We start from the raw sequence: 23118 nt of genomic DNA on the forward strand, positions 1-23118 counted from the left end.
GTATCTTAGTCCAAGTATCCTTCATCGGAATGAAGTGAGCTAACTTTGTTAACCGATCGATAATCACCCAGATCATATTGTTACCTTGTTGTGTCCTTGGTAACCCTACGATAAAGTCCATAGAGATCGACTCCCACTTCCACTCAGGTTCCTCAAGTGACTGAATCTTACCTTGTGGTCTTCGCTGCTCACTCTTAACTCTCTGGCATGTCAGACACCTAGCCACGAACTCGACCACATCCCTCTTCATGTTAGGCCACCAAAAAGTTTTCTTGAGGTCCTTATAAAGGTTGTCACCTCCTGAGTGAACCGAATAAGGAGTGCAATGATCCCCTGTCATGATTACCCTCCTCAAGTCTGCATCATCAGGAACACACCATCTCTCATCAAAGCGAACACTCCCATCTGTGTGGATAGAAAACCTGGAAACTGTGCCACTCTCCACCCTTGACTTCCATTCTTGGATCTTAGGATCATACTCTTGCTTTCTCTTGATATCCTCATACAAATCTGGCTCGATCGTCAAATCCCCGACGATATCCCCTTTTCGAATCATATGGATCCCCATCTCGGACATCTCATCCCTCAGCTTCAGCAAAGAAATAGTTGTACACAACGAATGAACACTCTTCGTACTCAAAGCATCTGCAGCCACATTAGCCTTACCCTCGTGGTTGATGATCTCCATATCATAGTCCCCAATCAGCTTCATCCATCGCCTCTGTCGCATGTTAAGCTCTTTCTGAGTGTAGATATATTTCAGACTCTTATGATCTGAAAACACCTTAAAGGTTGCCCCATAGAGGTAGTGTCTCCAAATCTTAAGAACAAAAACAACGGCACCCAGTTCCAAATCATGAGTAGGATAGTTCTCCTCATATGGCTTCAGTTGTCTCGACGCATAAGCTATGACCTTCCCACTCTGCATTAAAACACATCCCAACCCATTCTTTGAAGCATCGGTGTATACTTCAAAGTTATCACAACCCTCAGGTAAAGCTATGATAGGAGTTATGGTCAAACGCTCCTTTAAAGTCTGGAACGCCGTCTCACAACTCTCATCCCATCGAAAACTGGTCTCTTTCCTCATCAAAGCTGTCATAGGCCGTGCTATCGTAGAAAAGTCCTTCACGAACCTCTTGTAGTAACCAGCTAAACCCAATAAACTCTGAATCTCAGCAACATTCTTCGGTGATTCCCACTTGGTCACTGCCTCAATCTTGCTAGGATCCACCGACACACCCTTTTTAGATATCACATGGCCCAGAAAAGCCACTTCCTCATGCTTCTCCTTAGTCTTAGACTAGACTAAGATGTCATCGATGAAAATGACCACAAACTTGTCCAATAACGGACTAAAAACCTGGTTCATAAGATCCATGAAAGCTGCTGGTGCATTCGTTAACCCAAAAGGCATCACTACATACTCATAGTGACCATAACGAGATCGGAAAGCTGTCTTAGGAATATCCTCATCTGCTATTCTCAACTGGTGATAACCCGACCTCAAATCGATCTTAGAGAACACCCCTGCGCCACTCAGCTGGTAAAAAAGATCATCAATCCTTGGCAAAGGATACTTGTTATTCACTGTGACACGATTCAGCTCTCTGTAGTCGATGCATAGCCTCATGCTCCAATCTTTATTCTTCACAAACAACACTGATGCTCCCCATGGTGACACACTAGGCCGGATATACCCTTTGTCTAACAGATCATGTAACTGTTTCTTCAACTCTTCCAGTTCTTTAGGTGTCATACGATATGGTGCTTTAGATATAGGACTTGTTCCCGGTTTAAGCTCCACATTAAAGTCGATATCTCTCTTAGGTGGTAACCTCGATGTCTCATCTGGAAAGACATCACTAAACTCTCCCACCACATGTACATCAGATGTTGTCAGCTATTCAGCGCACCGGTCTCTCACTAGGCAAAGAATCAAGGGACACTTCTTCCTCAAACATGCTTTTAAGGTCATTACCACGATGAGCTTACACTTAGGTCTCACAACAAACCCCTTATATGACACTCTAATACCCTTGGGCCCCTTTAAGGAAACTTTGTTTTGTCGACAGTCTATCTTAGCATCATACTTACCCAACCAATCCATCCCGACGATGACCTCATACCCATCCATAGGAAACTCTAACAAGTTGACCGGTAAGTCCACCCCTCCAACCAACATGGACACATCCCTATACAACTTAACACAAGACATCGACTCTCCCGAAGGTATAAACACGTCATCTTTTACAAGCTCAAACTCCCCCAAACCCATAGACAAAGCATGGCCTCTAGACACAAAAGAGTTTGTTGCCCCAGAGTCAAACAAAATAAAAGACGGTGTATTATGAACAAGAAAGGTACCGGTAACCACATGAGCATCGTTCTCAGCTTCCTGTTTGTCCATCATAAAGAGCTTCCCGCTGCTTTTCTGACCTCCACCTTGGACCGAGGTGTTAGAAGTAGTCGACTTAGCTGTCGAGTTCTGAGTCACACTGTTGTTCGGGCACTGATAAGATCCTCCATTATTGTGGTTGAAGCCGCCATTATTGTTGTTCTGCCCTCCACGGTTACCCCAAGACCCAGATGGCATGTTGCAAGCAAAGCTCTGACTCGGAGCCTGAGAGAAACTCCCCTGGTAAGCTCCTGAAGCCCCTCCAACTTTGGCACTGGTACAGTCGTACCTCTTGTCACCTATTCCCCCATAGTTGAAGCAAGTAAGATTGGAGTTGTCACTAAAACTCCGACCACCACCCCTTCCCCATGCTCGAGATACCCCAGAAAACCCAGATTCTCCCGAAAAGGCTCTAGACTTACCATACCTGCCCTTCTTGTGGCTCGACTGATTGCCACTTTCACTTTCTGCTTTCCTCTTTTCAGTAGTGGTCCTCTCCGTAGCCTCTTTGGATAAGTCCACCAATCTCTCAGCTTGCCCGGCCCTCAAGTACACATCATTCAGATCAGTGATAACCCCGGCTGGTAACCTATTCATGATCTTGGGTGCCAACCCCCCTCGAAACGAAGAGATAAACCCCGCTGCCCCAGCTCCATGTCTTCAGTATAACGTGACAACTCAAGGAATCGGTGATAGTACTCCGTAACCGTCATGTCGTTAGTCATGGTGAAAGAATCAAACTCGGATCTCAACTTGTGACAAATGTGTTCCGGCACGAATTGCTCTCTCATGGCACTCTTCAGACCTGGCCACAGTATAACACCGAGCTCCTCATCCGTGTAGTATGCCCTGGCATCTTCCTTCACGTTTTGCCACCATACTGCAGCCTCGCCCCTCAGGTAGTACACTACTTGCTCAATAGCTAACTCCGGCGGACACTTCACAACCTCAAGGAGACTCTCCATCTCACGGTGTCAGTTATCAAGCAACTTAGGTTCTCCAGTGCCCTCGTAAGTAGATGGGTTGAAGCGGGCAATGATAATGCTCAGGTGGGTAGCATCCACCGGTTTCTCCGCCCCCTTACCCACATTCTTAAGAGCTTCAAGGAGTGCATCCTGCTGCTCGATCATACGGGCTACCTCCTCTGTGGTCATCTAAGTTTCTTGGATATACGTTGCTGACCTCTTTGGCGACATTTTGAGCTGATCAAAGCAAGGAAGCGTAAGCACATAGCCTACGGCTCAAAATAAACATGACCCTCCGCCAAAGAAGTACTCGGCCGAGTATGGTGAGATACTTGGTCGAGTATGGACTACTCGGTCGAGTGTTCCACTCCAGTAGCCAACGTCAGAAACACAGAAAACATACTCGGTCAAGTATGGTGATACTCGGTCGAGTATGCTCCACTCGGTCGAGTATGCTATAATACTCGGTCGAGTGGTCACAACCAGTAGCTACTGCTACGCATACCCCAAACAACACTCGGTCGAGTGCCTGGTTACTCGGTCGAGTACCCGCCCTGTTCGGCCGAGTTATGCCAAAAACGAACAGTAACTATCGTAAACATACTTAAACATACTTTTCAATCAAGATATACACATATGTACGTACCACTACCCTTTTGAAAGCCACGTAATAAACAGGTAACATGCGCAACATATTTCATGCTCAAGATGTATCATATACGAATTCACAATTCACCTTTCATATATTACTATATTCTAACACTTTCATCATTTCAGCCAACAACTTCCTAAGATACAAGTTATAGATATCACACACACATGACTCAAACGTACAATAGTCCCCCCCCCCCCACCATGTGACCGGCTTGAGATCGTAAGAGCCTTAATGCGACTTCGGGACGTCTCCCAAGTCTTTGCGTTGGCTCCAAACAACTCTCCCCGAGTTTTTTATTTAGACTCCCTAAGTTCATTGGGTTCATTAGTTTTAGGTGCCAGAATCGTCGCTCTGATACCACTTTGTGACACCCCCACATACCAAGGTGCCTTACCAGGACTACCCTAGCATGAGACACCATCACCATCTCGGTTGCCCGAGGTTAGTATATCAAAGTTAACAATCCAAACACAATTATTAAAGGATAAATGATTAAAGTTTACATGTTCTCAAAACCAAAACCAAGGTACTACTATTAAAGTTCAACAACTAAGACTGAATGTTAAATCTCTTGACAGCGGAAGCTAGACTTGAGTGATGACTCCCCACGACGGCCCCATAGCTAGTGAACATCATCACCTGTCATAATCTGCTCACCATCCCCGAATGGATCACCACATATTTTACAAAAGAACAACGGGTCAGTTACTGTATAATCAAAATAAGACAAGTACAAAAAGGTAAACTGTTGATCATCATCCACACACAACTCCCGATCTCACATAGTAACTGACTACACACTAAAGTGTGTAGCCCTGTCAGATTACCCATCGCAACAGATAATCCTCACCGCCAGTGGGGGACCGCAGCCAATCCCCACCTAAGCCCCGCTCATCAACGAGCGATAACCATGTTCATTAATGTGCACATCCCCTTCTGTGGCGGGTTCCACAGAGGGCGAAACTAGGGCGTGAAGCCACTCCCGCAAGTGACTCCACTAAGCCGAGGATGCACCTCGCGAACATCATCAACAACCACACCAACTCCAACACACCAACAATGATCAACAAATAATCAATCGTACACAATACAAACACAATCTTAAAACAATTAAACAATAAACCGAGTAGGGAAACCCTACCTTAGCACAACTACAATGAGACACAAGCAAAGCAATCTAGAATGGCTCCTCTACGAAGTCCTCACCTAACAACAATCACATAAACTCCAATTACCATATGAAAACCCTTTTCCCCCAATTCACAATTTAAGGCAAACCCTAAAAGATCAATCAATGGAACTAATGAAATCAAGAACTTACCGACACCGACGATACAATGAAAGATGAAGAAACTTGCTAACAATCCACGCACTTGAGAGAGATTTGGAGAGGATTAGAGTTATGTAGAAATGTTTAGGTTTTGTAAAATGATTAGATAAAAATGGTAAAGTATACTCTATCTTGTATTCTTGTGCTCCCTTTATGTAGATGATTTGTTTACATTTTTTTATTCTTCGTGAGCGGTATTTAAATTAAAGGTAAAGTGGTAAACACATTACTGAGACGGTGGACTATATAATATGTTATAACTTTTAGCGCGACAATTTAATACTTGTATTTTATATTGATGTCAAAATTATATGTTGAAATTATTTATAAAGTATTATGTTGTCAAAATAAAGTGATATCTAAGATACTCAAGTGTTATTGTGTTAATGAACCGGAATAACCTTAGTTGGGCAAAACCGTACTAAACTGAATTGAGCTGAGCTAAGCTAGACGGAATGATTTTGAAAGATGGTGAACTAAGTTAAGCTTAACTAAATTGAGCTTAATTAAATTAAACTAAGTTGTACAAAACTTTGAGTACGGAACTTAGAAACCGAGTCCAACATAAGAAGATTTAAAAGGAATGAAGGGCGACGGAATTTAATTAATTAACAAGTCGATATTTGGCAGAGTTGAGTTGAAGTGAGACACGTCGGGTTGAGTAGCTAGAGCGTCGAAATAAGTAAATGATGGTCAATAATGGTAACACGCAAAGCTGACAAACGGGTCAACCGAGTCAGGTTTCGGTTGGATCAATTTCTGATCGGGTCGTTTCGGGTCTGTAGACTTTGGGTTAGGTCATTTTCGGGTCAACTATTATTAAGTTATTTTTGGACATAAAATAATCTATTTACAACCATAAACATTATTCGGGGCGGGCCATTTCAGGTTAGGGTTCGAGTGTCGGTTAGGGTTGAGGTCGGGTCATTCGGATCGAGTCAATTTTGCCAGGTCTGGTAACACGCTTGTTTATTCGGGAACATCGTTTTAAGACTCTTGAACGAAGAAGGTGTTACATTGTGGTAACAAAGAGACGATTTTAGGACCATTGTAAAATACTATATTGTTATCTGATAAGTTATTGCATTCCGTGTGTCTCTGTTTTCCTTTGATATATTTACGATAGTTACACAAAGCCGCTGGAGGCAACTTGAACCATACTCAGCCGGTGGAGGCTGCAACACCCCCACATACCAAGGTGTCTTACCAAGGACCACCCTAGCATGAGAGACTGTTACCATCTCGGTTGCCCGAGGCTAGTATATCAAAAGAAACCATTCCAAAATATCTATTAAAGTATTTAAAGATAACTATTACATTGTCTCGAAATCCGACTCAAAAGAAAAGTATATAGTCTCAATACAACTGGATCAAAAAGCTAAACTCGTAACAGCGGAAGTTAGACTCGAAGTGATGACATCCCATCTCGTCCTCGTAGCTAAAGACAACTATCACCTGTCACAAACTGCTCATCATCTCCGAATGGATCACCACAGTTTTTAAAACAATTAAACGGGGTCAGTTCATTGCATAATCAAAATAAGACAAAGTACGATCAAGATAAATAGCTGTCATTATTCACCTCCACTCCCAATCACAACATGTAACTGGCTATACACTAAAGTGTGTAGCCCTGCTGCAGTATAAGCTATGGGAACAGCCACTTTTGAACAAACCCTGAAACAGACAATGAGCAATTCTCAGGGAATGCAATAAACTTGATGAATTTTGTAAAAATAGTAAATGGACTTGAAAAATTATGAAACTTGGTGACAATTTAGTTAGAACGGTAAACTTAAACTGTGCCAAATCTCAGAATTTTACACACAACCTAATTATTTTTAATAAATAGAAAACCAAACTGACACGGTTTAATTCTCAGACAGTTTTCTTAGTTGGATTGAATCTCTTTTTGTGACCTAGAAACCAGGATATAATTATCAAATTCACCCTCAAGCAAGCACAGAGGTTAAACTTAATAATTTAGGGAGCCTGAAATGAATTTACTCAAGCAAGCACAGAACAAACTCACAACAGACAGACAATGCACTCAAAACAGTTCAAGCAAGCACAGACCCGTTCTAAGTAACACCACGGATCCTTAATCACCTTCCAAGCAAGCACAAGAAGATATTAAGTCTAACTTACAACTAAGACTCGGCAAAGTTAATAAGATTTGCAAATTTTTGAGAGAAATCTCAAGGTTTTCATTAATCAAAGTCTGAGTAAAACAGACTGAGGAATGGTCCTTATATAGGCCTTCCTGTGAAGTTTCAGTACAAGTAAAACACTAAAACCCTAGATAACTCCATCTAAGGGCCAGGATTAGTCTAAGGAAGCAAACAAGAACATTGGAAATATATTACAATGGATACAAAAAGAATTAAAGAAAAACTGAGTAAAACAAAAGTGTTGCAGGCTTGATAGTGACAGGTTGGTCATAAACTGCTGTATCTTCTTGGCTGGTTGTATGAAGTCAAATAACCTTGGTTCATGCACCAACTGTTGCTCTACGTATTATCTAAAGAATGCTCGAACATGCCAAGGTTCTTTTTTGTGAGAGTTTTCCCTTGTTTGGCCAAAAGAGGCAATCTTACTTTTCTGATTTACCCCTCCTGCAACTGGCTCCTCAGTTTGATTTCTGTGAAATGCAATGGAAATTAAGCCTGGCTCCTTAGGGTTGATTTAATCTTAGTTGAAAAAGGATTCAGCTGGCCAAGATGGCAGCTGGTTGTTGGCCTGAATTGTGTACTTGTGAGCTGATGAACTTGGACTGACAGTAGATGTTGCCTGAGTGCTATTGTTGTGATTGTTGCTGACCTGATTTGTGTCTGGTATCCCTGACAAGACAAGGGTGTGCTTGGTTTCTCCCTGGCCATCCTCTAAAAGATTACTAGCCTGGTTAACAGCTCCTGCTGCACCTACCAGTGGGGGACCGCAGCCGTACCCACCTAAGTCCCCGCTCATCAACGAGCGATAATCATGTTCATTAATGTGCACATCCCCTCCTATGGCAGGTTCCACAGAGGGCAAAACTAGGGCGTGAAGTCACTCCCGCAAGTGACTCCACTCAGCCGAGGACGCACCTCGCGAAAATCTCCATCAACCATCACAACTCCAACACTCAACTCCAAATCAACAATCAGCAGATAATCACAATATCAAATCGTACAAGAATCACAATGAAATCTTATAACAATTAAACAGTAAACCGAGTAGGGAAACCCTACCTTTTCGCAATCTAAGCACACACAAGCAATCAATTATGATCCTTCACATATCCATCACCTACATAGCATAATTATATATAATTACCACCTACTCAATCAATTAATCATGCACATAACCTAGACTCATCATAACTTAATAGGAATATCAACTTAAAGAACAAACACGACTTTTCCTGATTTTCCAGCACATGACAGACTCGGTATAAAATGCATAACTAATTCCAGAAAAATCGAATCGATGCAAGGCCAATTGGATTGGAACTCCATGAGTCTTAGTTACAAATCTTATCTAACGTATTTTTCTCAAATTCCAAACTTATCAAGGGTTTTAAAACTGATTTTCAAAAGCTGACAGAATCCGTCACAGAAAAAGTATTGATTCATAAAACGAGTTTAAAACATCATTTTTCGGTAATTCCAAATCCTATTGTCATCTAGACTCTACAAAGATAATGTATGAAAAATCCCCAAAACTGAATCGACATATAAATTAGGGTTTCAAATCATTTTCCACAACCAAATCAGATTCGCAGACTTTTCAGCGACATGTTCATAAATAAATCACCTAGGACAAACCATAAAGAATCTGACTACGAAATTTGGTATGCATAAACTAGACTTCAAATAAACAGGACTCTCTTTTCAAACTTTTCGAAGACAAAGACTTTAAAACCGTATAAACAATTGAATGAAATCGATTTACAAACAGAGAAATCGAATTAGGTTGAAATCGGTGAGAAATCTTTAATCAAATGAACGGCTCAACAATTCCTCTTCCTCTCTGTAGGTTTAGAAATGGTTTTAGAGATGTTAAAATGAACTAAAAATGACTTAAGCCTTATAAACAAAATCCTTGGTCAAACTTGCTAAACCGGTTTACTAGGTCAAGTGCACTCGGCCGAATAACGCACACTCGACCGAGTACTCCAACTAAAATACGGAGTATTACAGAGGCAACTTGAATCATACTGAGTCGGTGATACCGGTCAATCCCGTACACCTCTATTTTTGAGGTTGTTACATAGCACTAGGCCTGCCAATGATTTGAGTGCTCGTATAGCCTTTGGAATTAACTAGTTCAAAGCTTGTGTCAAAATTTTGTCACAACTGTTATCGGATAACAGCCGAGCTAGACCAAATTCGAGTTGGTTGTGAAATTAACAGAGATAGTTACAATCTTCAAAATTATTACTGTACTACTGCAGTCACCTAGGAAATTAGATCTCCCAAGTTTGCATATGAGGGATAACGCGAGGAAATTAATATACTAATTGTTGTATTCAAAAGGTAAGTATCCAATCATCATACACTGATAACTTTATTGAGTCCTACTGTCCAAGTTTTTCAATTCCAAACATCCTGAACACCTGAAGTTTTTTTTTTTTTTTTTTTTTGACAGTAAGAGAAGAAGCAATTACATAATGTTAGAGCATACTAAGCTCTTAATACATTCGTAATTTAACTTCACAACGGATCTAACAACTAACACTAAAGAAAGATAATGTCGGATAGAAAAAGCAGGTTGGTGGAGTACGAAATAGAAGTTGCAGTCATCGTTGTCAACATCTTGCACACAGGTAGCATCTTCGGAATGCCATCGACACATGTGAGTTGAGGAGAGGCAAGGACTAGGTGTACTTACGCCACAAGAGCGTAGAAAGGAAAGGTGGATTATAGACCATTGCAACGGCCTACATCCGATGGAGAATGAACTCCTACACCTTGGTGATGGAACTCTACGGTCACACACCCGGCGACGAACCAAAACATACAGAGAGTACAAAGACCATATCAAAAGACGCCCGGCAACCAATCTTCTGTCCATAATTGCTACAAAGCATAGTCTTGTGACGAATCCAACCCATACAAGACATAAATCTTCCACTAGAGTCTCATAAATGAGACTTATTATGACCAAAAGTAAATTAACTGGAACAGACACCCCATGGATAAGAGGACAGGACACCCCGAAAATCCATAAAGGAACTAGTAAGATAAACCTATAGGAGGTTATTATTTGAAAAATTAAAAAGCAAACGAAACCAAGAGCAAACATTAGACGGAGGTGAAGACCACCGCGTCCAGGCCAACCAACAACATTGCCAAACCTCGACTTCACCCTACCCCGCACATCTCAAACAAAGAAATTCACATCAATCATGAAGACACACCAACCTGATCCGACAACCACCAAGAAGACCAGAAAAGGACCCAACACCATAAGCATCCACACGAACCAAAACAGGATCTCCCACAGCTTAAGTTCCAAAGACACAAACCTCAACTGACTTACACCAAGGAGTCAAGGACACGCATGCATGCAAACCCGATTCACCAACGACACCTCCCCGGACCACCGCCCAACATGCAAACAAAGCAAACAACCGGAACGACACTGACAGAAACAAATGAAAAGGAAATGGGACGATAGGTGGGGGAATGGGGGATCACCATATCAAACCCAAATCGACAACGACAAACAAATGACGCGCACCCGGGACAAGGACCAAAACACACAAACAAAACAAGACCAAAACCAAACCAAGGGTGGGGGGAATGGGGGGATCACCCCTGAGTTGGAATCAAAAGAGACGGTGACAGGACAAGGTAACGGAGGGACGGGGACGACAAGAGGGGAAACACCCTGAAACATGCAAGGACACCAACAACAAGACAGACGGAGTGAAATGAAACAAAGAAGATCCTTTAACAAATCGAGCGACGCGGCCACATCCTAAAGAAAACCGGATAAAAGATGCTTAATCGTGGTCCCGGACAGGTAAACAACCCCACCTCCGACGACGATGAAGGCAGAGTTGGAACTGTGGTGGAAGTGACAGGTGGAAGAAAACGATGCTTAATGGGAAATTCAAGGGACGAGATGTGATTTATCGCCGGAGATAGGTTTTGGGAAGAACCCATCTCCGGCGATAGGGTAAGGGAAGAAGAAGGGGACAATGTGTGGAGGGTGGAGGCGGCAGAACAAGGAAGGCTGGGTTAGGGGTTTTTTATTTGTTTTAAGAGAGATGGAAGAGGAAAGTTAGAGAGAGAGGAAAATTTTATAGGTGTTAAGCAACTTCATCAATTACGTTATTTGACACTGAATACAATAGTATTTCAACGAATGCGCTAGCTGACTTGATCGTTCCAAGACGGTCTTTCGAACTATGGCTGCTACTCCATGTTTGATCTACTTACTTCTTCATTCACAAGGTTATTTGATTGTCCTCTTTGCTCAAACATATTGCTGAATTAATTTTTTGACATTAAAAATGTTGAAACTTTACTAGAGTAGGTATTTTCTCACCAACATCCTTGTATATTCACCGGGATTAAATATACCATCTGAAAAGGAGAATTGAAGTAAAACAAAGCATAGAATATAAACCACCGTATTATATTTGACAAGAGAACCAGTAAAAGAAATTAAAAAGAAGCAGATGAAAACAATGATGAAGAACAGTATTGTGTAATAGATAATTTATTAGATAAGGCAAAATTACATATCTATCCTCCAACATTTGGCACAAAAACAAAAACCAACAATTTTTTTTTTTTAATTAAGATGGCGCCAAGATTCAGCGCCACCGGGTGACACCCTATCGCCTTCAATGTAACTATGTCTCGATATGGCATTTTGTCACTTTTTATCCCGACTAAAGTATCCGTTATAAATACTTGAACATTACTGAAGGTAACTAATCGATAAAGATATTTGATGTGTACTCGATAATAGTTATACTAATTAGTAAGAGTCTAACCAAGTGGTGTTAGTCTAGTGGTAGCCGGGTTAAACTTTGAAGCTTGCAGAAATGCAGGAGTTGAGAGGTCCCGGTTCGACTGGTACCAACTGAGACGATGATCACTTGGCCACTGCAGCCCCCGAAGGGGGTGGCTTACATGGTCCATGTGGTGGTGCAGGAATGCATGGGCCCGGAAGGATTCAACCCCCTCGTCAAAAAAAATAAAAAAATACTTTTCTTATCGAAATTTTGCGGAGGCCCAAAGGTTGTGAGCAACAAATACTTTCACCTCTAAAACAAGCGGTGAGAGATAAAATTCGGACTCCTCTGCACAAAAGAAACTAAAATTACAAACGTCTACATACACTCGCCTTTAGAACCCAAAAGAGACTCCTTACGTATGTGCAGTAAAATAGGATATGTTACATCTACTAAAAGTTTACGAGGGAATTTTTGATATGTCAAGTTAAAATCACGCATTTAAACCTTAAAACTAATCACCATTAAAATAAAACGTACATATTCCGGTAGTTTTTATAAAAACAACTTATTTAGCAAGAACAGAAACACGCTACTTTGGAAAACCCAAACGAAAAGATGCAAGGGGAAAATGATTGAATCCAGAAATAAGCTCAAACAAAAACGTTTAGGATAATGGACTGAGGCATTAATCGCAAAGATGAAAACGAACAAGAGCTCTCCAACCACCTATGAGTGCAAGAGGCTCAAGTAACGGTTTAGTGATCATTTTATAAACCCAGAGACCAAAAAAATATGAACAAATCACATATCTGGAAATGTAAACATCTATCAATAAGTATTATACATCTTATAATGGAAGGAAAAGAAACTCCTTTTTTCCAGTTTGCTGACATAACCTTACCAAAGAGAGGTGAATCGTAAAATTATCAGATTTGGAAACTTGAAACTCAAAACACTCAAACTTCCAAGATTCTAAATTGAAATGGCTTATATAATTATTATGTACCTACATCGTCGTAAGAATCAACTATGTCCTCCTTAACCCGCCATTTGCGAAGCAGGTTGTATTGTGAATCAAAATTCAAACAAATAAACTCATGAAGCGTATGGAAATAGTTATTCTCGCCATACCTTGAAGCATACGGCATCAAGTAGAGCTTGCTGAGAATGAAAGAAAGCTCAAATACATCATGGTAAAGTAGGAAGCTCCACATGCTTGAAGGAGAAAAAACTAACTCGGTCGTGCTCTACATGAGCAATTTTCACAGGAATTCCGTTGCACTGTCTCCCTAGTTTTTCAATCTCATGTATTGATGGCGGATGATGCCTGAATAACAGAATGTAACAACAAATTTCAGGTGCATATCCTCAAACCCGCTTAAATTACTGCAACTTCAAAAAGAGATTAGATGAAAAAAAGAAAAGAAAAAAAAAGAGATATTTAGGGAGGCTGTGAAGATCATTAATTAACCAATTACGACACATTCACCATGCAAAGGATTCAATATCAATTATTCTCAGCATTCAAAGGTACAATATTACATGAGCCCCATTTCAGGGTAACAAACATATCATGTGTAATTTCTAACTAGACTTGGCCAAGCTACCCCCGGCCCTGAATCAGCTAGTGTCAAGGGTCGGGAGGAGCTGGGCTGGCTCATGCCTGGCCCTGAGCCATTCGCACTGCCTATTTAATATTTTTATGTTTTTTAGAGGATTCAGGCTGGTCGGGCCAGAACGTGTGGCCCAGGCCCAATCCTGTTCAAGATGGGTTACTAGCGGACCTTGGGGATGATTACCCGTGAGACGGGTTGGGCTACGCTGACTCGTTCGTTTGGCCAAATTGATTTCATTCTCCTCTGGCAAAATTAGACCATACATATACATGAGCACATAGAGAAATTTTGCAGGTAAACACATTTAAGATAGTCATTTCTTTTGTAGCTGTATGGATGCAGAGGGATTTCTTGCTGCTTATTCGTTGATTTTGGTGTCTCTACCAGGGCAGATCAATTAAAGTATTACATGAACATCCGAAATACTCGAGCAAGGAAACTTCCCACAGTTTAATAAATTGTACAGAGCATAATCATATAATGAACATTTAGACTTGCGTGGTTCACAGACAAAAATTACCAAAGTATACATCAGGTCAGAAAGTCTAAATCGCAAGCAAAAGAGTTACCTTGCCAAAGAGACAGTAAAAACAGGATCCCCTGGTAATGTTTTACTGAACTTGCAGTTTGGGAGATAAACATCAAAGAAAGGTTTATTTTCTATGATCTGTAAATTATTTAACGACTCAACAAGGAAAGTCTCATCCAGCACAGCTGATGCTACTGTTTTCCCCACCGCATTGTCCTCTAAAGGTACTGAGCAACTCCTAATAGTCTTCAAGCTCCATGGAATGCCGTGTCTTCCCACAATATAACCAAGAGACTTCAAGTACCTATAAACCTTAAAATACTCCAAACTGCAATCTCCCTTGCCCTCCGCGAGTTTCTTATACATGTCTTCCAGCAGAAATATTCTGTCCTTATCATCAACAACCATCAACGACCCTATTTCAGATAAAAACCTAATACACAACAGATTACTCACTATAATGATCAAAAGTAATAGATGATTAAGCATAAGAAATCACAACTTATAACATCCTAGAACATCTCTAACATACAAAAATAACACTATAGAAATACATGTAAAGGGATAATTAATATTAACAAGCGTAACATTAAAACATACTACATAAATTGAAAAATACAAGGTCAATTTTTAGGATATAATCACATTGATGTGAGACCAGAAGAAGTCAGGAAGATACAAAATCATTATTGTGACAAATGAAAATCAAACATTCTACAGGGCTACAAGTCATCAGTCAAGTTTGGTTTAATCAAAAGTAAGTCTTATACGATACTTAAAAGTTTTCTTCACTTTCTGGTTCAAGCAAGGAACACATGATTACCAAAACATAGAGAATGAGAATCGCAGCAATATTCGCTTATTTTGGAAGAAACAAACTAGAAAAATTCGACAAATCTTGCCTATACTCTCTCTATTTCATCAATTAACCCCATTTGCTATAATTTTTAGGAAGATTTATTAAAAATGTGGTTGATTGAGTGAAACAAAACAAGTGTTTGGAATTGATAAGAGACAACAATGACATGAACTACAACACAATTGCATAATAAAACAAAACAGGGCCACAATGAGTACCGAGATAACCTACAGAGTCTCTTCAATTGAGAGATAAACCTTGCCATTTCGGACAATGCCATTTGAGATCAACTGGCCCCCTTTGTGGCGTAAAACCTCAGACATACACAATTCATCATTCCAACAAGCGTTGATAACAGTTTTCCTGCTCAAAAACAGAGAATTGAAAAATCAATTGTAGAAATTTAGTAAAGCAGTCAAAGTTTTTTTTACGAAGCATCGGAAAACAATTTACCTAAATTGTAATTTGGGTATAGAGCCAGCTTCGCTAAGCAAGTCTTCATCAATAAAATCGTCGAAACAGAACTCCGAATCACTTCCTTCACCAGAACTTGACCAAGAAAGTGCATGAATTTGATTAGTCATTGTTTTGTTGTTAATAATTTCTTCAGAACATTCCATTTATTTGGAATGTGATGGGAAATCAAGAACGGTGATGAACAAGCGATTGCGTAGTTCAATTGCTTTTGTTTCTCCTTGTTTGCCTCTCTTCCACTCAAAAAAATTTGTAGGAGTATAAACCGGCACCGTGCAGCCAAAACTGTTGGTGCTGTGGTGGTGTGAATACTCAGAGGAGGGCGCTTCAAGATGAAAATGAAAGGTAAGAATTGGCACAAATAATAGCAACTTGAATATGACTTTCAATCATTTCAATATAAACACATTACTGATTGAAAGTGAAGTCAGAAAAACTTATTTTAGATTTCTACCACACGTTACAGAGACGCGAGCCAACCTAGCATCAACCTCAAGGGGGAGTCCACAATTCTCTCAACCTTAGTTTACTTACGCTTTGTTTCGATAAAGGATTTGGAGGGAAGGGGAGAGAGGAGTGGTACAAAATCCTTCGGTTAGCAAATAGGGGTAGGAGGGAAATAGAAATAGACAAATCCATTTCACCTTTGTCAATGCAAATAAAAATCCCTCAACATAGGAAATATTTGGAGAGAAACTGTATCCAAATTTCAAACACACCTGCTCCATTACCTCACCCCTTCCTTTCCCTCCTTATCCTTTCCATCTAACCCCCTCCCCTACCTTTCCCACCTTAAGTTATACCCAAACAAGGCAATTAAGGCAATGTATTATAGAATTAACTAAGACACACCAGCGAAACATAAACAAACATAATAACGAACATTCAGTAAACATGCGGCTTAAATTTATAAACACGGCCAGGAGAGGTCCAAGGATTTAGATGCCTTGGGGCTAGATTTGAGGTATAAATTTGATTAAAATTTAGACGTGTGGAAATACAACGAGAAATTCTTACTACACTCAACCAAATGTCAGTTAAAGCTAAGAAACAAAAGTTCTTACTTCAGCTAATGACCCAGGAAGGATTGGCTAGTCCTAAGCCTTAAAACCCCTAAATTCCCAACCCTACCCATATTTCGCATCAAATTTACCAAACCTTTTTCCAAAAAATATGTCACAAAGACAAAAAAAATATTGACCAAAAATTAAACATTTATGTTTTCTGAGTGCAATACAAATAAGTAACTGCAAATTCAAGGTTATAGAATCGATTTTTGAGAAGAAAGAAAGTGAGACAGCAGAAAAGGGAAATTTAGCGTGCATAAAGATTTATTATTATGTCTATGATAAAATTTCGATTAAATCATTCAGCATACTCCTAACAATCCACACCAAACACACACATACGAGCCGTTAATACACTTCAATTAATGAAAATAAAAGCTAATATCTCGTCTGATTATCTTATTAAGGATGAAAAACAGTAAATTTATGATCTTTTTCGTTTCATCCAACTGATTATATGACCAAAGAGGGCGAAAAATAATGATAAAGTAAATTACGACAAGATATTAGGGTTTAAGCAGTTATTAGGAGCATAAAGATGATACCTTAAAAACTTGAAGGAAGGAATAACAATTGAAGCAAAATGTTGGCAGAATAATTGAAGCACAAATCTTGACTTGTAAAGTGTTGCTGCAATTTTAGAACAGGTTATTAGTGTTGGACTTAGCACTGACATAAGACGATTACGGTTTTGGGTTATTATTTTGTGTGAAAATGGGACTCGCTCTTTTTTCTCAGCAAAGTTGATTTTTGATGTAGCAAAATATAGAGTACTAGCTTAGTACCCGTGCAAAATTGCACGGACATATATAAATAAGATTTTACAATTTTATGTTTATATCATTTTAGTATTTGAGTGTATAATATTTTTCGCAATTAATTTACATTAGATAAATATATATTCATTCTAAAATCAAGACAACAATTATAATGAAAAATGCAAAAAATTATTTGCAATATTGCTTTAATATTAAATTCTCTAACTTGGTATAATAAATGGATATTTAAATGACTATATTAAATAACTTCTTATCTTTTAAAATTATCATATAACACCCCGACTCGAAATGACTTGCTCATTCCCTTGTCTCGTAATATGTACACTCATATTAAATATCATATTTACGTCTTTGTCTCGCATCTTTATTTGGTATATGTATTAATAGCTAAATAATAAAGCCATTATGCCCCAATCATCTAATCCGAGAAAAACGATTACGCATCTGAGGTAGTACCTCAGACCTTATAGTTTTTGAGCATATACACATTTTTTCTGAGCATATTACCATTTATAAATATAGTTTTTGAGTAATATTTTATTTTTTTAGTGTAATGTTTTAGTAAATGTGCTCAAAAACTTTATACTAAAGCAGAACTCAAAAACTTTAAAATAAAACTCAAAAAATAAATAATAAGAGGTACTACCTCAGAGGTATAGTCTATGAACTGATCTAATCCCTCAATATGATTGATCGAGTTGATGAGTTCAAGAACGAGAATTCATGTGTTAAGTTATGGGAGGAAAGTAAAGTATGGAAAATGGGGCAAAAATAAGGAGGAATTTGCAAGGAAAATAGTAATATGCCCTAATGTAACACTGCGGCGACTTATAAGCGGTAAGAGTATTCATTTACTGCAAATTAAATGACTATAATCGCTTTATTTGCAAATCTAGATTGAAAATTTTAATTTATAAATGCATTCTAATAAGTAGTACTCTCTCTGTCACGGTGAATAGTTTACATTTGCTTTATTTGGTGAGAGGAAAATAAAGCAAACGTAAATTATTTACTGGGACGGAGGTAATACCAATGAATATAACTGTCCCAAGTGATGATACCTAGCAAAGATTGTTAGTAAAAAGAGAAGGAATTAAGAGATACTCCGTATATGTGTAGTCATTGCATAAAATATTGCGAGATTATGACTCACAACTGACAACTGTAAGACTGGATTATTACCAAGAATGACCGATTGCTTAGAGAGAGGTAAAAAATTAGATCTCGAGTTAGCTGGACTATTGCCTAGATTGTTAGCTGGATACTACCCCGTTCCATTTTCATCCCAATATGTCACTCCAATCCAACCTACATTGCTAAATAATCAAACAACTTGGCTACTCCATTTTCATCCCACTATGTCACTCCAATCCCATATCATTTGAAAAGTCGAAAAACGTCATGTATCGGCATTGGATATCTTCTTTGTTACGTGATCGGCCCACCCAATCTGGCCGACCCACTCCTTCCGGGCCCATACCCCACAACATTTCAATCTCAGGCCGGGTAATATTGGTAGGTTCCCCTTGGCACAAGAATGTCATGGCGAGGACACGGTGAGTAAAGCGAAAGGCCGGATGAGGAATCCTAGAACTTTTCGGAGTGTGACCATCACTACGCTGATGAGTAAGTGCATACCAAAACTCATTCGTCGCCGCCCAAGAGGGAGTACCAGCCCAACTCTCCTTATCAGCTCTCGGGGCCACACCAAAGATTTCCCTCAAAGTAGGATAGGTCAAGACGGTTTCTTTGTTCATTAACTGAAATTTAATGCTAGGGGGGTCACTCTCAGGCACCTGCTCAACGGTGGACAAGAACTCCAGCGTTAATCTCCTATATGTCTCGGCCTTCTTATTCAAAAACTCACTCAACCCAGCCCGTTCTAACAATACCTCCACCGCCTCAAGGACTCCCAACTGTCTCAATGCCTCTCTGTCAAGAAATTTGGTTACGCGGATGGTTCTTTTGGGAAGTATAAGGGCTCTCCAGTATTTCTGTTGAACCTCAGTCAGAGTACATCCCATATAATCGACAGCTAGACGGTTGGCACTAGCACGTGAGGTACTAGTGCTGGCCTTTGGGGTAGTTTTTGTAGCTTTTCGAGGTGGGTTTTTTCGTTTTGTGGTCATTTTACGGCACTTTCAGCAGCCTGCAACAAAAACAGTAACAATTGCACAACAACTCAATCCAACAGCAGTACCTCCAGAATACCAACACTCCACAGCACTCACGACAAAACCCGACACAACACTCACGACACAACTCCCTTTTAATTCCAGAAATTCACGGCCTAGCACAAACACAGTAGCCTCGACAACACACCCCTCAGCAACTGTCCAACACCAACACCAACAATACAGCAACAACAACGCAGTAACACTCCCGACACTTCACAAAAGTAACTGCACAGTCTCCCTGCAACTCAAAAACACGCACAAAACTACAGCCCTGCAATTTTACGATTCAGCGAATTCGAATTTATGCAATGAGAAAAGGAACACACAAAGACACGAGTAAAACTTGAAACGCGTCGAAACAGATGCAACAAACCCAAATCAGTCCTCAAAATCGCCTAAACTGAGAAGCAAATTTCCCGTTCATAAATTAGGGTTATAAAACCCAAGTTTTCGTCCCAATTTCAGCAATAAAGAGACGAAATTTAAGCAAGAAAGGAACGAAACTTACACGAATTGGGGAAGAATTGTTTGATTGAGGCAGAATTAGGGTTCTTCGAAACCCCAATATTCTCGCACCAATTTCAGCAGTATTGGCACGAAATCGTTGATATAACAAGGAAGGGACACGATTTATTGAAGTAATTGTTGGAATTTCCGAAATTGCAGAAATTAGGGTTATAAACCCCCAAATTTCGAACCAGTTTGCACAATGAATGAAACCGACACAATTGATACAACTTTCTTTATTTTGTGATTTATTGAGCAGTAATTTGTGGGAGGGATTTGGAAATCAGATGGACTAGTATGGGTGCCCGGCTTCGTCCGGGCTACCTCTATTTAGTATTAAAATATATTTTCAGTTAACTAAAACTATTTTACAATGAAATAAATAATGAGACAAATTCACTACTCCCGCCATTAATATTTTACTTAAATCGATTGCTTAGCTAATTTTTCATACATACTTACTTTTGTTCTTAGAATTATTAATTTTATTACATTTGTTATTATTATTACTTTTACTTTCACTACTCCCGGCGTAATTATTATTACTTTCACTACTTGTACATTAATATTGATAATTTCACTACTCCCGTTGTTACTTCCACTACTCTCGCTCGCTGCTAATATTGTTATTTTGACTATTCAAATGAATGATTACTATCATATTACTATATCCAATGTTACTACAATTTTTTTCACTATTAACAAAATTATTTTTACTCTCTAAATATCCAATGAGTGATTACTATACCCAAGGTTACTTTTATTACTCTCACTACTCGAAATAAATATATTAAATATATGCATTAAATTAATTAAGTCAAAATAATTATGGAATATATTTTTTGGAAATCTAGCTTGATTTATCTACTTTCTAATAATTTCCAAAATATAATATACTTAAATTATATTTGTTTATGTTAAAACATCTTTATAATTAATAACATAAGTAAGGCATGTTTATATGTTTATTTTAAGAAAAATTAATTAATAATTATTTTACTAATTAAATTAAAAATCTAATGAATTATGGAATATTATATTTTTTTGGAAATCTGAATTGATTTACTTACCTATTAATAGTTTCCAAAATCTAACATATACTTATATTATATTTGTGTATGCTAAATAATTAACATCTTTATGGAGTACTAATTAACATCATAAGTGGGACCTGTTATTTTAAGGAAACTCGCCATATTCTAGTTTTATCTAAATTAATATTTTTAACCAAAATTATATAATATTTACATTGAAGTCCCTTGTTTAGGTCCATCACACGGTGCTATCGATTTAAAACTATATAGTATAATTAATTTGTATAAATTTCTTTAATTACATTGAAGTCCCTTGGTTTCTGGAATTAATATATAGTATTGATTTGTATGAGAGTTATTTGAGTTTTAGGAAACAAGAAGAAGAAAGGAAAGAGTCGAAAGCAATCAAACAATTTCCATACCTGAGTGATATAAGGTGACATAACAATGTGAATGTAAAGTGTGCCTTGAGTGTGCATCGAGCGCGCGTCGATTGCGCATAAGGTGAATGTAGAACGCGAAATAGGGACTGTCCATCACTTATGCGCGACTAATTAGCGCGACTGAGGCACACTTTACATTCACGACTTATATTTCTTTCTTTCTCCGTCTCGAAGCATTATTCATCATTCCTATTACATATAATAAACCGTCAAAATAAAATGAATTAAAACAAGTAATAAAAAGAACACAATAATATTTCTAATTACTAATTAAACCAAATAAATTAACTAATTATAAAAACTAAAGAAATATTACAAAGAAAAAGGATACAAAACCCCGGGTTGCCTCTCGTTAGCGCTTTTGTTTATAGTCGTTTGCTCGACTTATTGGTGAAATTAATCTTCATAAATGGGGTCGTAGAGATCCAGTGACTCTACCACCTCAATCTCGACACCATCATGATAGGGCTTCAGTCTTTGCCCATTTACTTTTAGCACTTTATCCGTCGTCGGATCTCGTACCTCAACTGCACCATGAGGATAAACATTAGTAATTATAAGTGGACCGATCCAACGGGATTTCAACTTACCTGGAAATAGACGAAAGCGAGATTGGAACAAAAGGACTTTTTGACCAACTTTAAAGTCCCGTCTCAATATTATCTTGTCATGCCAAGCTTTCGTCCTTTCTTTGTAAGTAGTTGCATTCTCATATGATTCAAGTCGGAGCTCTTCCAACTCTTGCAATTGCAATTTCCGATGCAACCCCGCGTCATCCAAGCTCATATTAAAGCTTTTTATTGCCCAATATGCTTTATGCTCCAATTCGACAGGTAAATGACACGCTTTCCCAAACACAAGTCGATAAGGTGACATACCAATTGGGGTTTTATAGGCCGTTCGATATGCCCATAATGCATCATCTAATCTCAAGCTCCAATCCTTCCGATTAGGATTCACCGTCTTCTCAAGGATAGACTTGACTTCTCTATTGGACACTTCAGCTTGTCCATTAGTCTGCGGATGATATGCCGTGGAAACTTTATGAGTGACACAATACTTTTTGAGCAAAGCACTAATTGTCTTGTTGACAAAATGAGTTCCACGGTCACTTATCAAGGCCTTTGGAATTCCAAATCGAGCAAATATGTTAGCCTTGATAAAATCTGCCACCACCTTGGAGTCATCGGTCTTAGTGGGAATAGCCTCCACCCACTTAGACACATAATCTACCGCCAATAATATGTAAAGATTTCCATATGAACTTGGAAAAGGACCCATGAAATCGATCTCCCAAACATCAAAAATCTCACAGTTAAGCATGTAACTT

The 23118-nt window shown here is 39.0% G+C and overlaps 1 protein-coding gene across 1 annotated transcript in view; it reads right to left on the bottom strand.

The window, feature by feature from the left end:
• The window catches only part of LOC141602117 (uncharacterized), a 60117-nt gene extending 41226 nt beyond the window's left edge, over positions 1 to 18891 (bottom strand). Inside the window, exons 1-6 of the mRNA XM_074422432.1 lie at positions 18810 to 18891; positions 17394 to 17478; positions 15761 to 15856; positions 15539 to 15670; positions 14489 to 14881; positions 13399 to 13630 (exon numbers count right to left, since the gene is read on the bottom strand). Of these exons, the coding sequence (XP_074278533.1) occupies positions 13492 to 13630; positions 14489 to 14881; positions 15539 to 15630 (624 nt within the window). The 5' untranslated portion in view covers positions 15631 to 15670; positions 15761 to 15856; positions 17394 to 17478; positions 18810 to 18891 and the 3' untranslated portion in view covers positions 13399 to 13491. The remainder of the gene's footprint in view (positions 1 to 13398; positions 13631 to 14488; positions 14882 to 15538; positions 15671 to 15760; positions 15857 to 17393; positions 17479 to 18809) is intronic.
• Positions 18892 to 23118: the final 4227 nt, after the last annotated feature.

Source organism: Silene latifolia, chromosome 1 (genome assembly GCF_048544455.1).
Source record: "Silene latifolia isolate original U9 population chromosome 1, ASM4854445v1, whole genome shotgun sequence".
NCBI classification, from domain to species: domain Eukaryota; kingdom Viridiplantae; phylum Streptophyta; class Magnoliopsida; order Caryophyllales; family Caryophyllaceae; genus Silene; species Silene latifolia.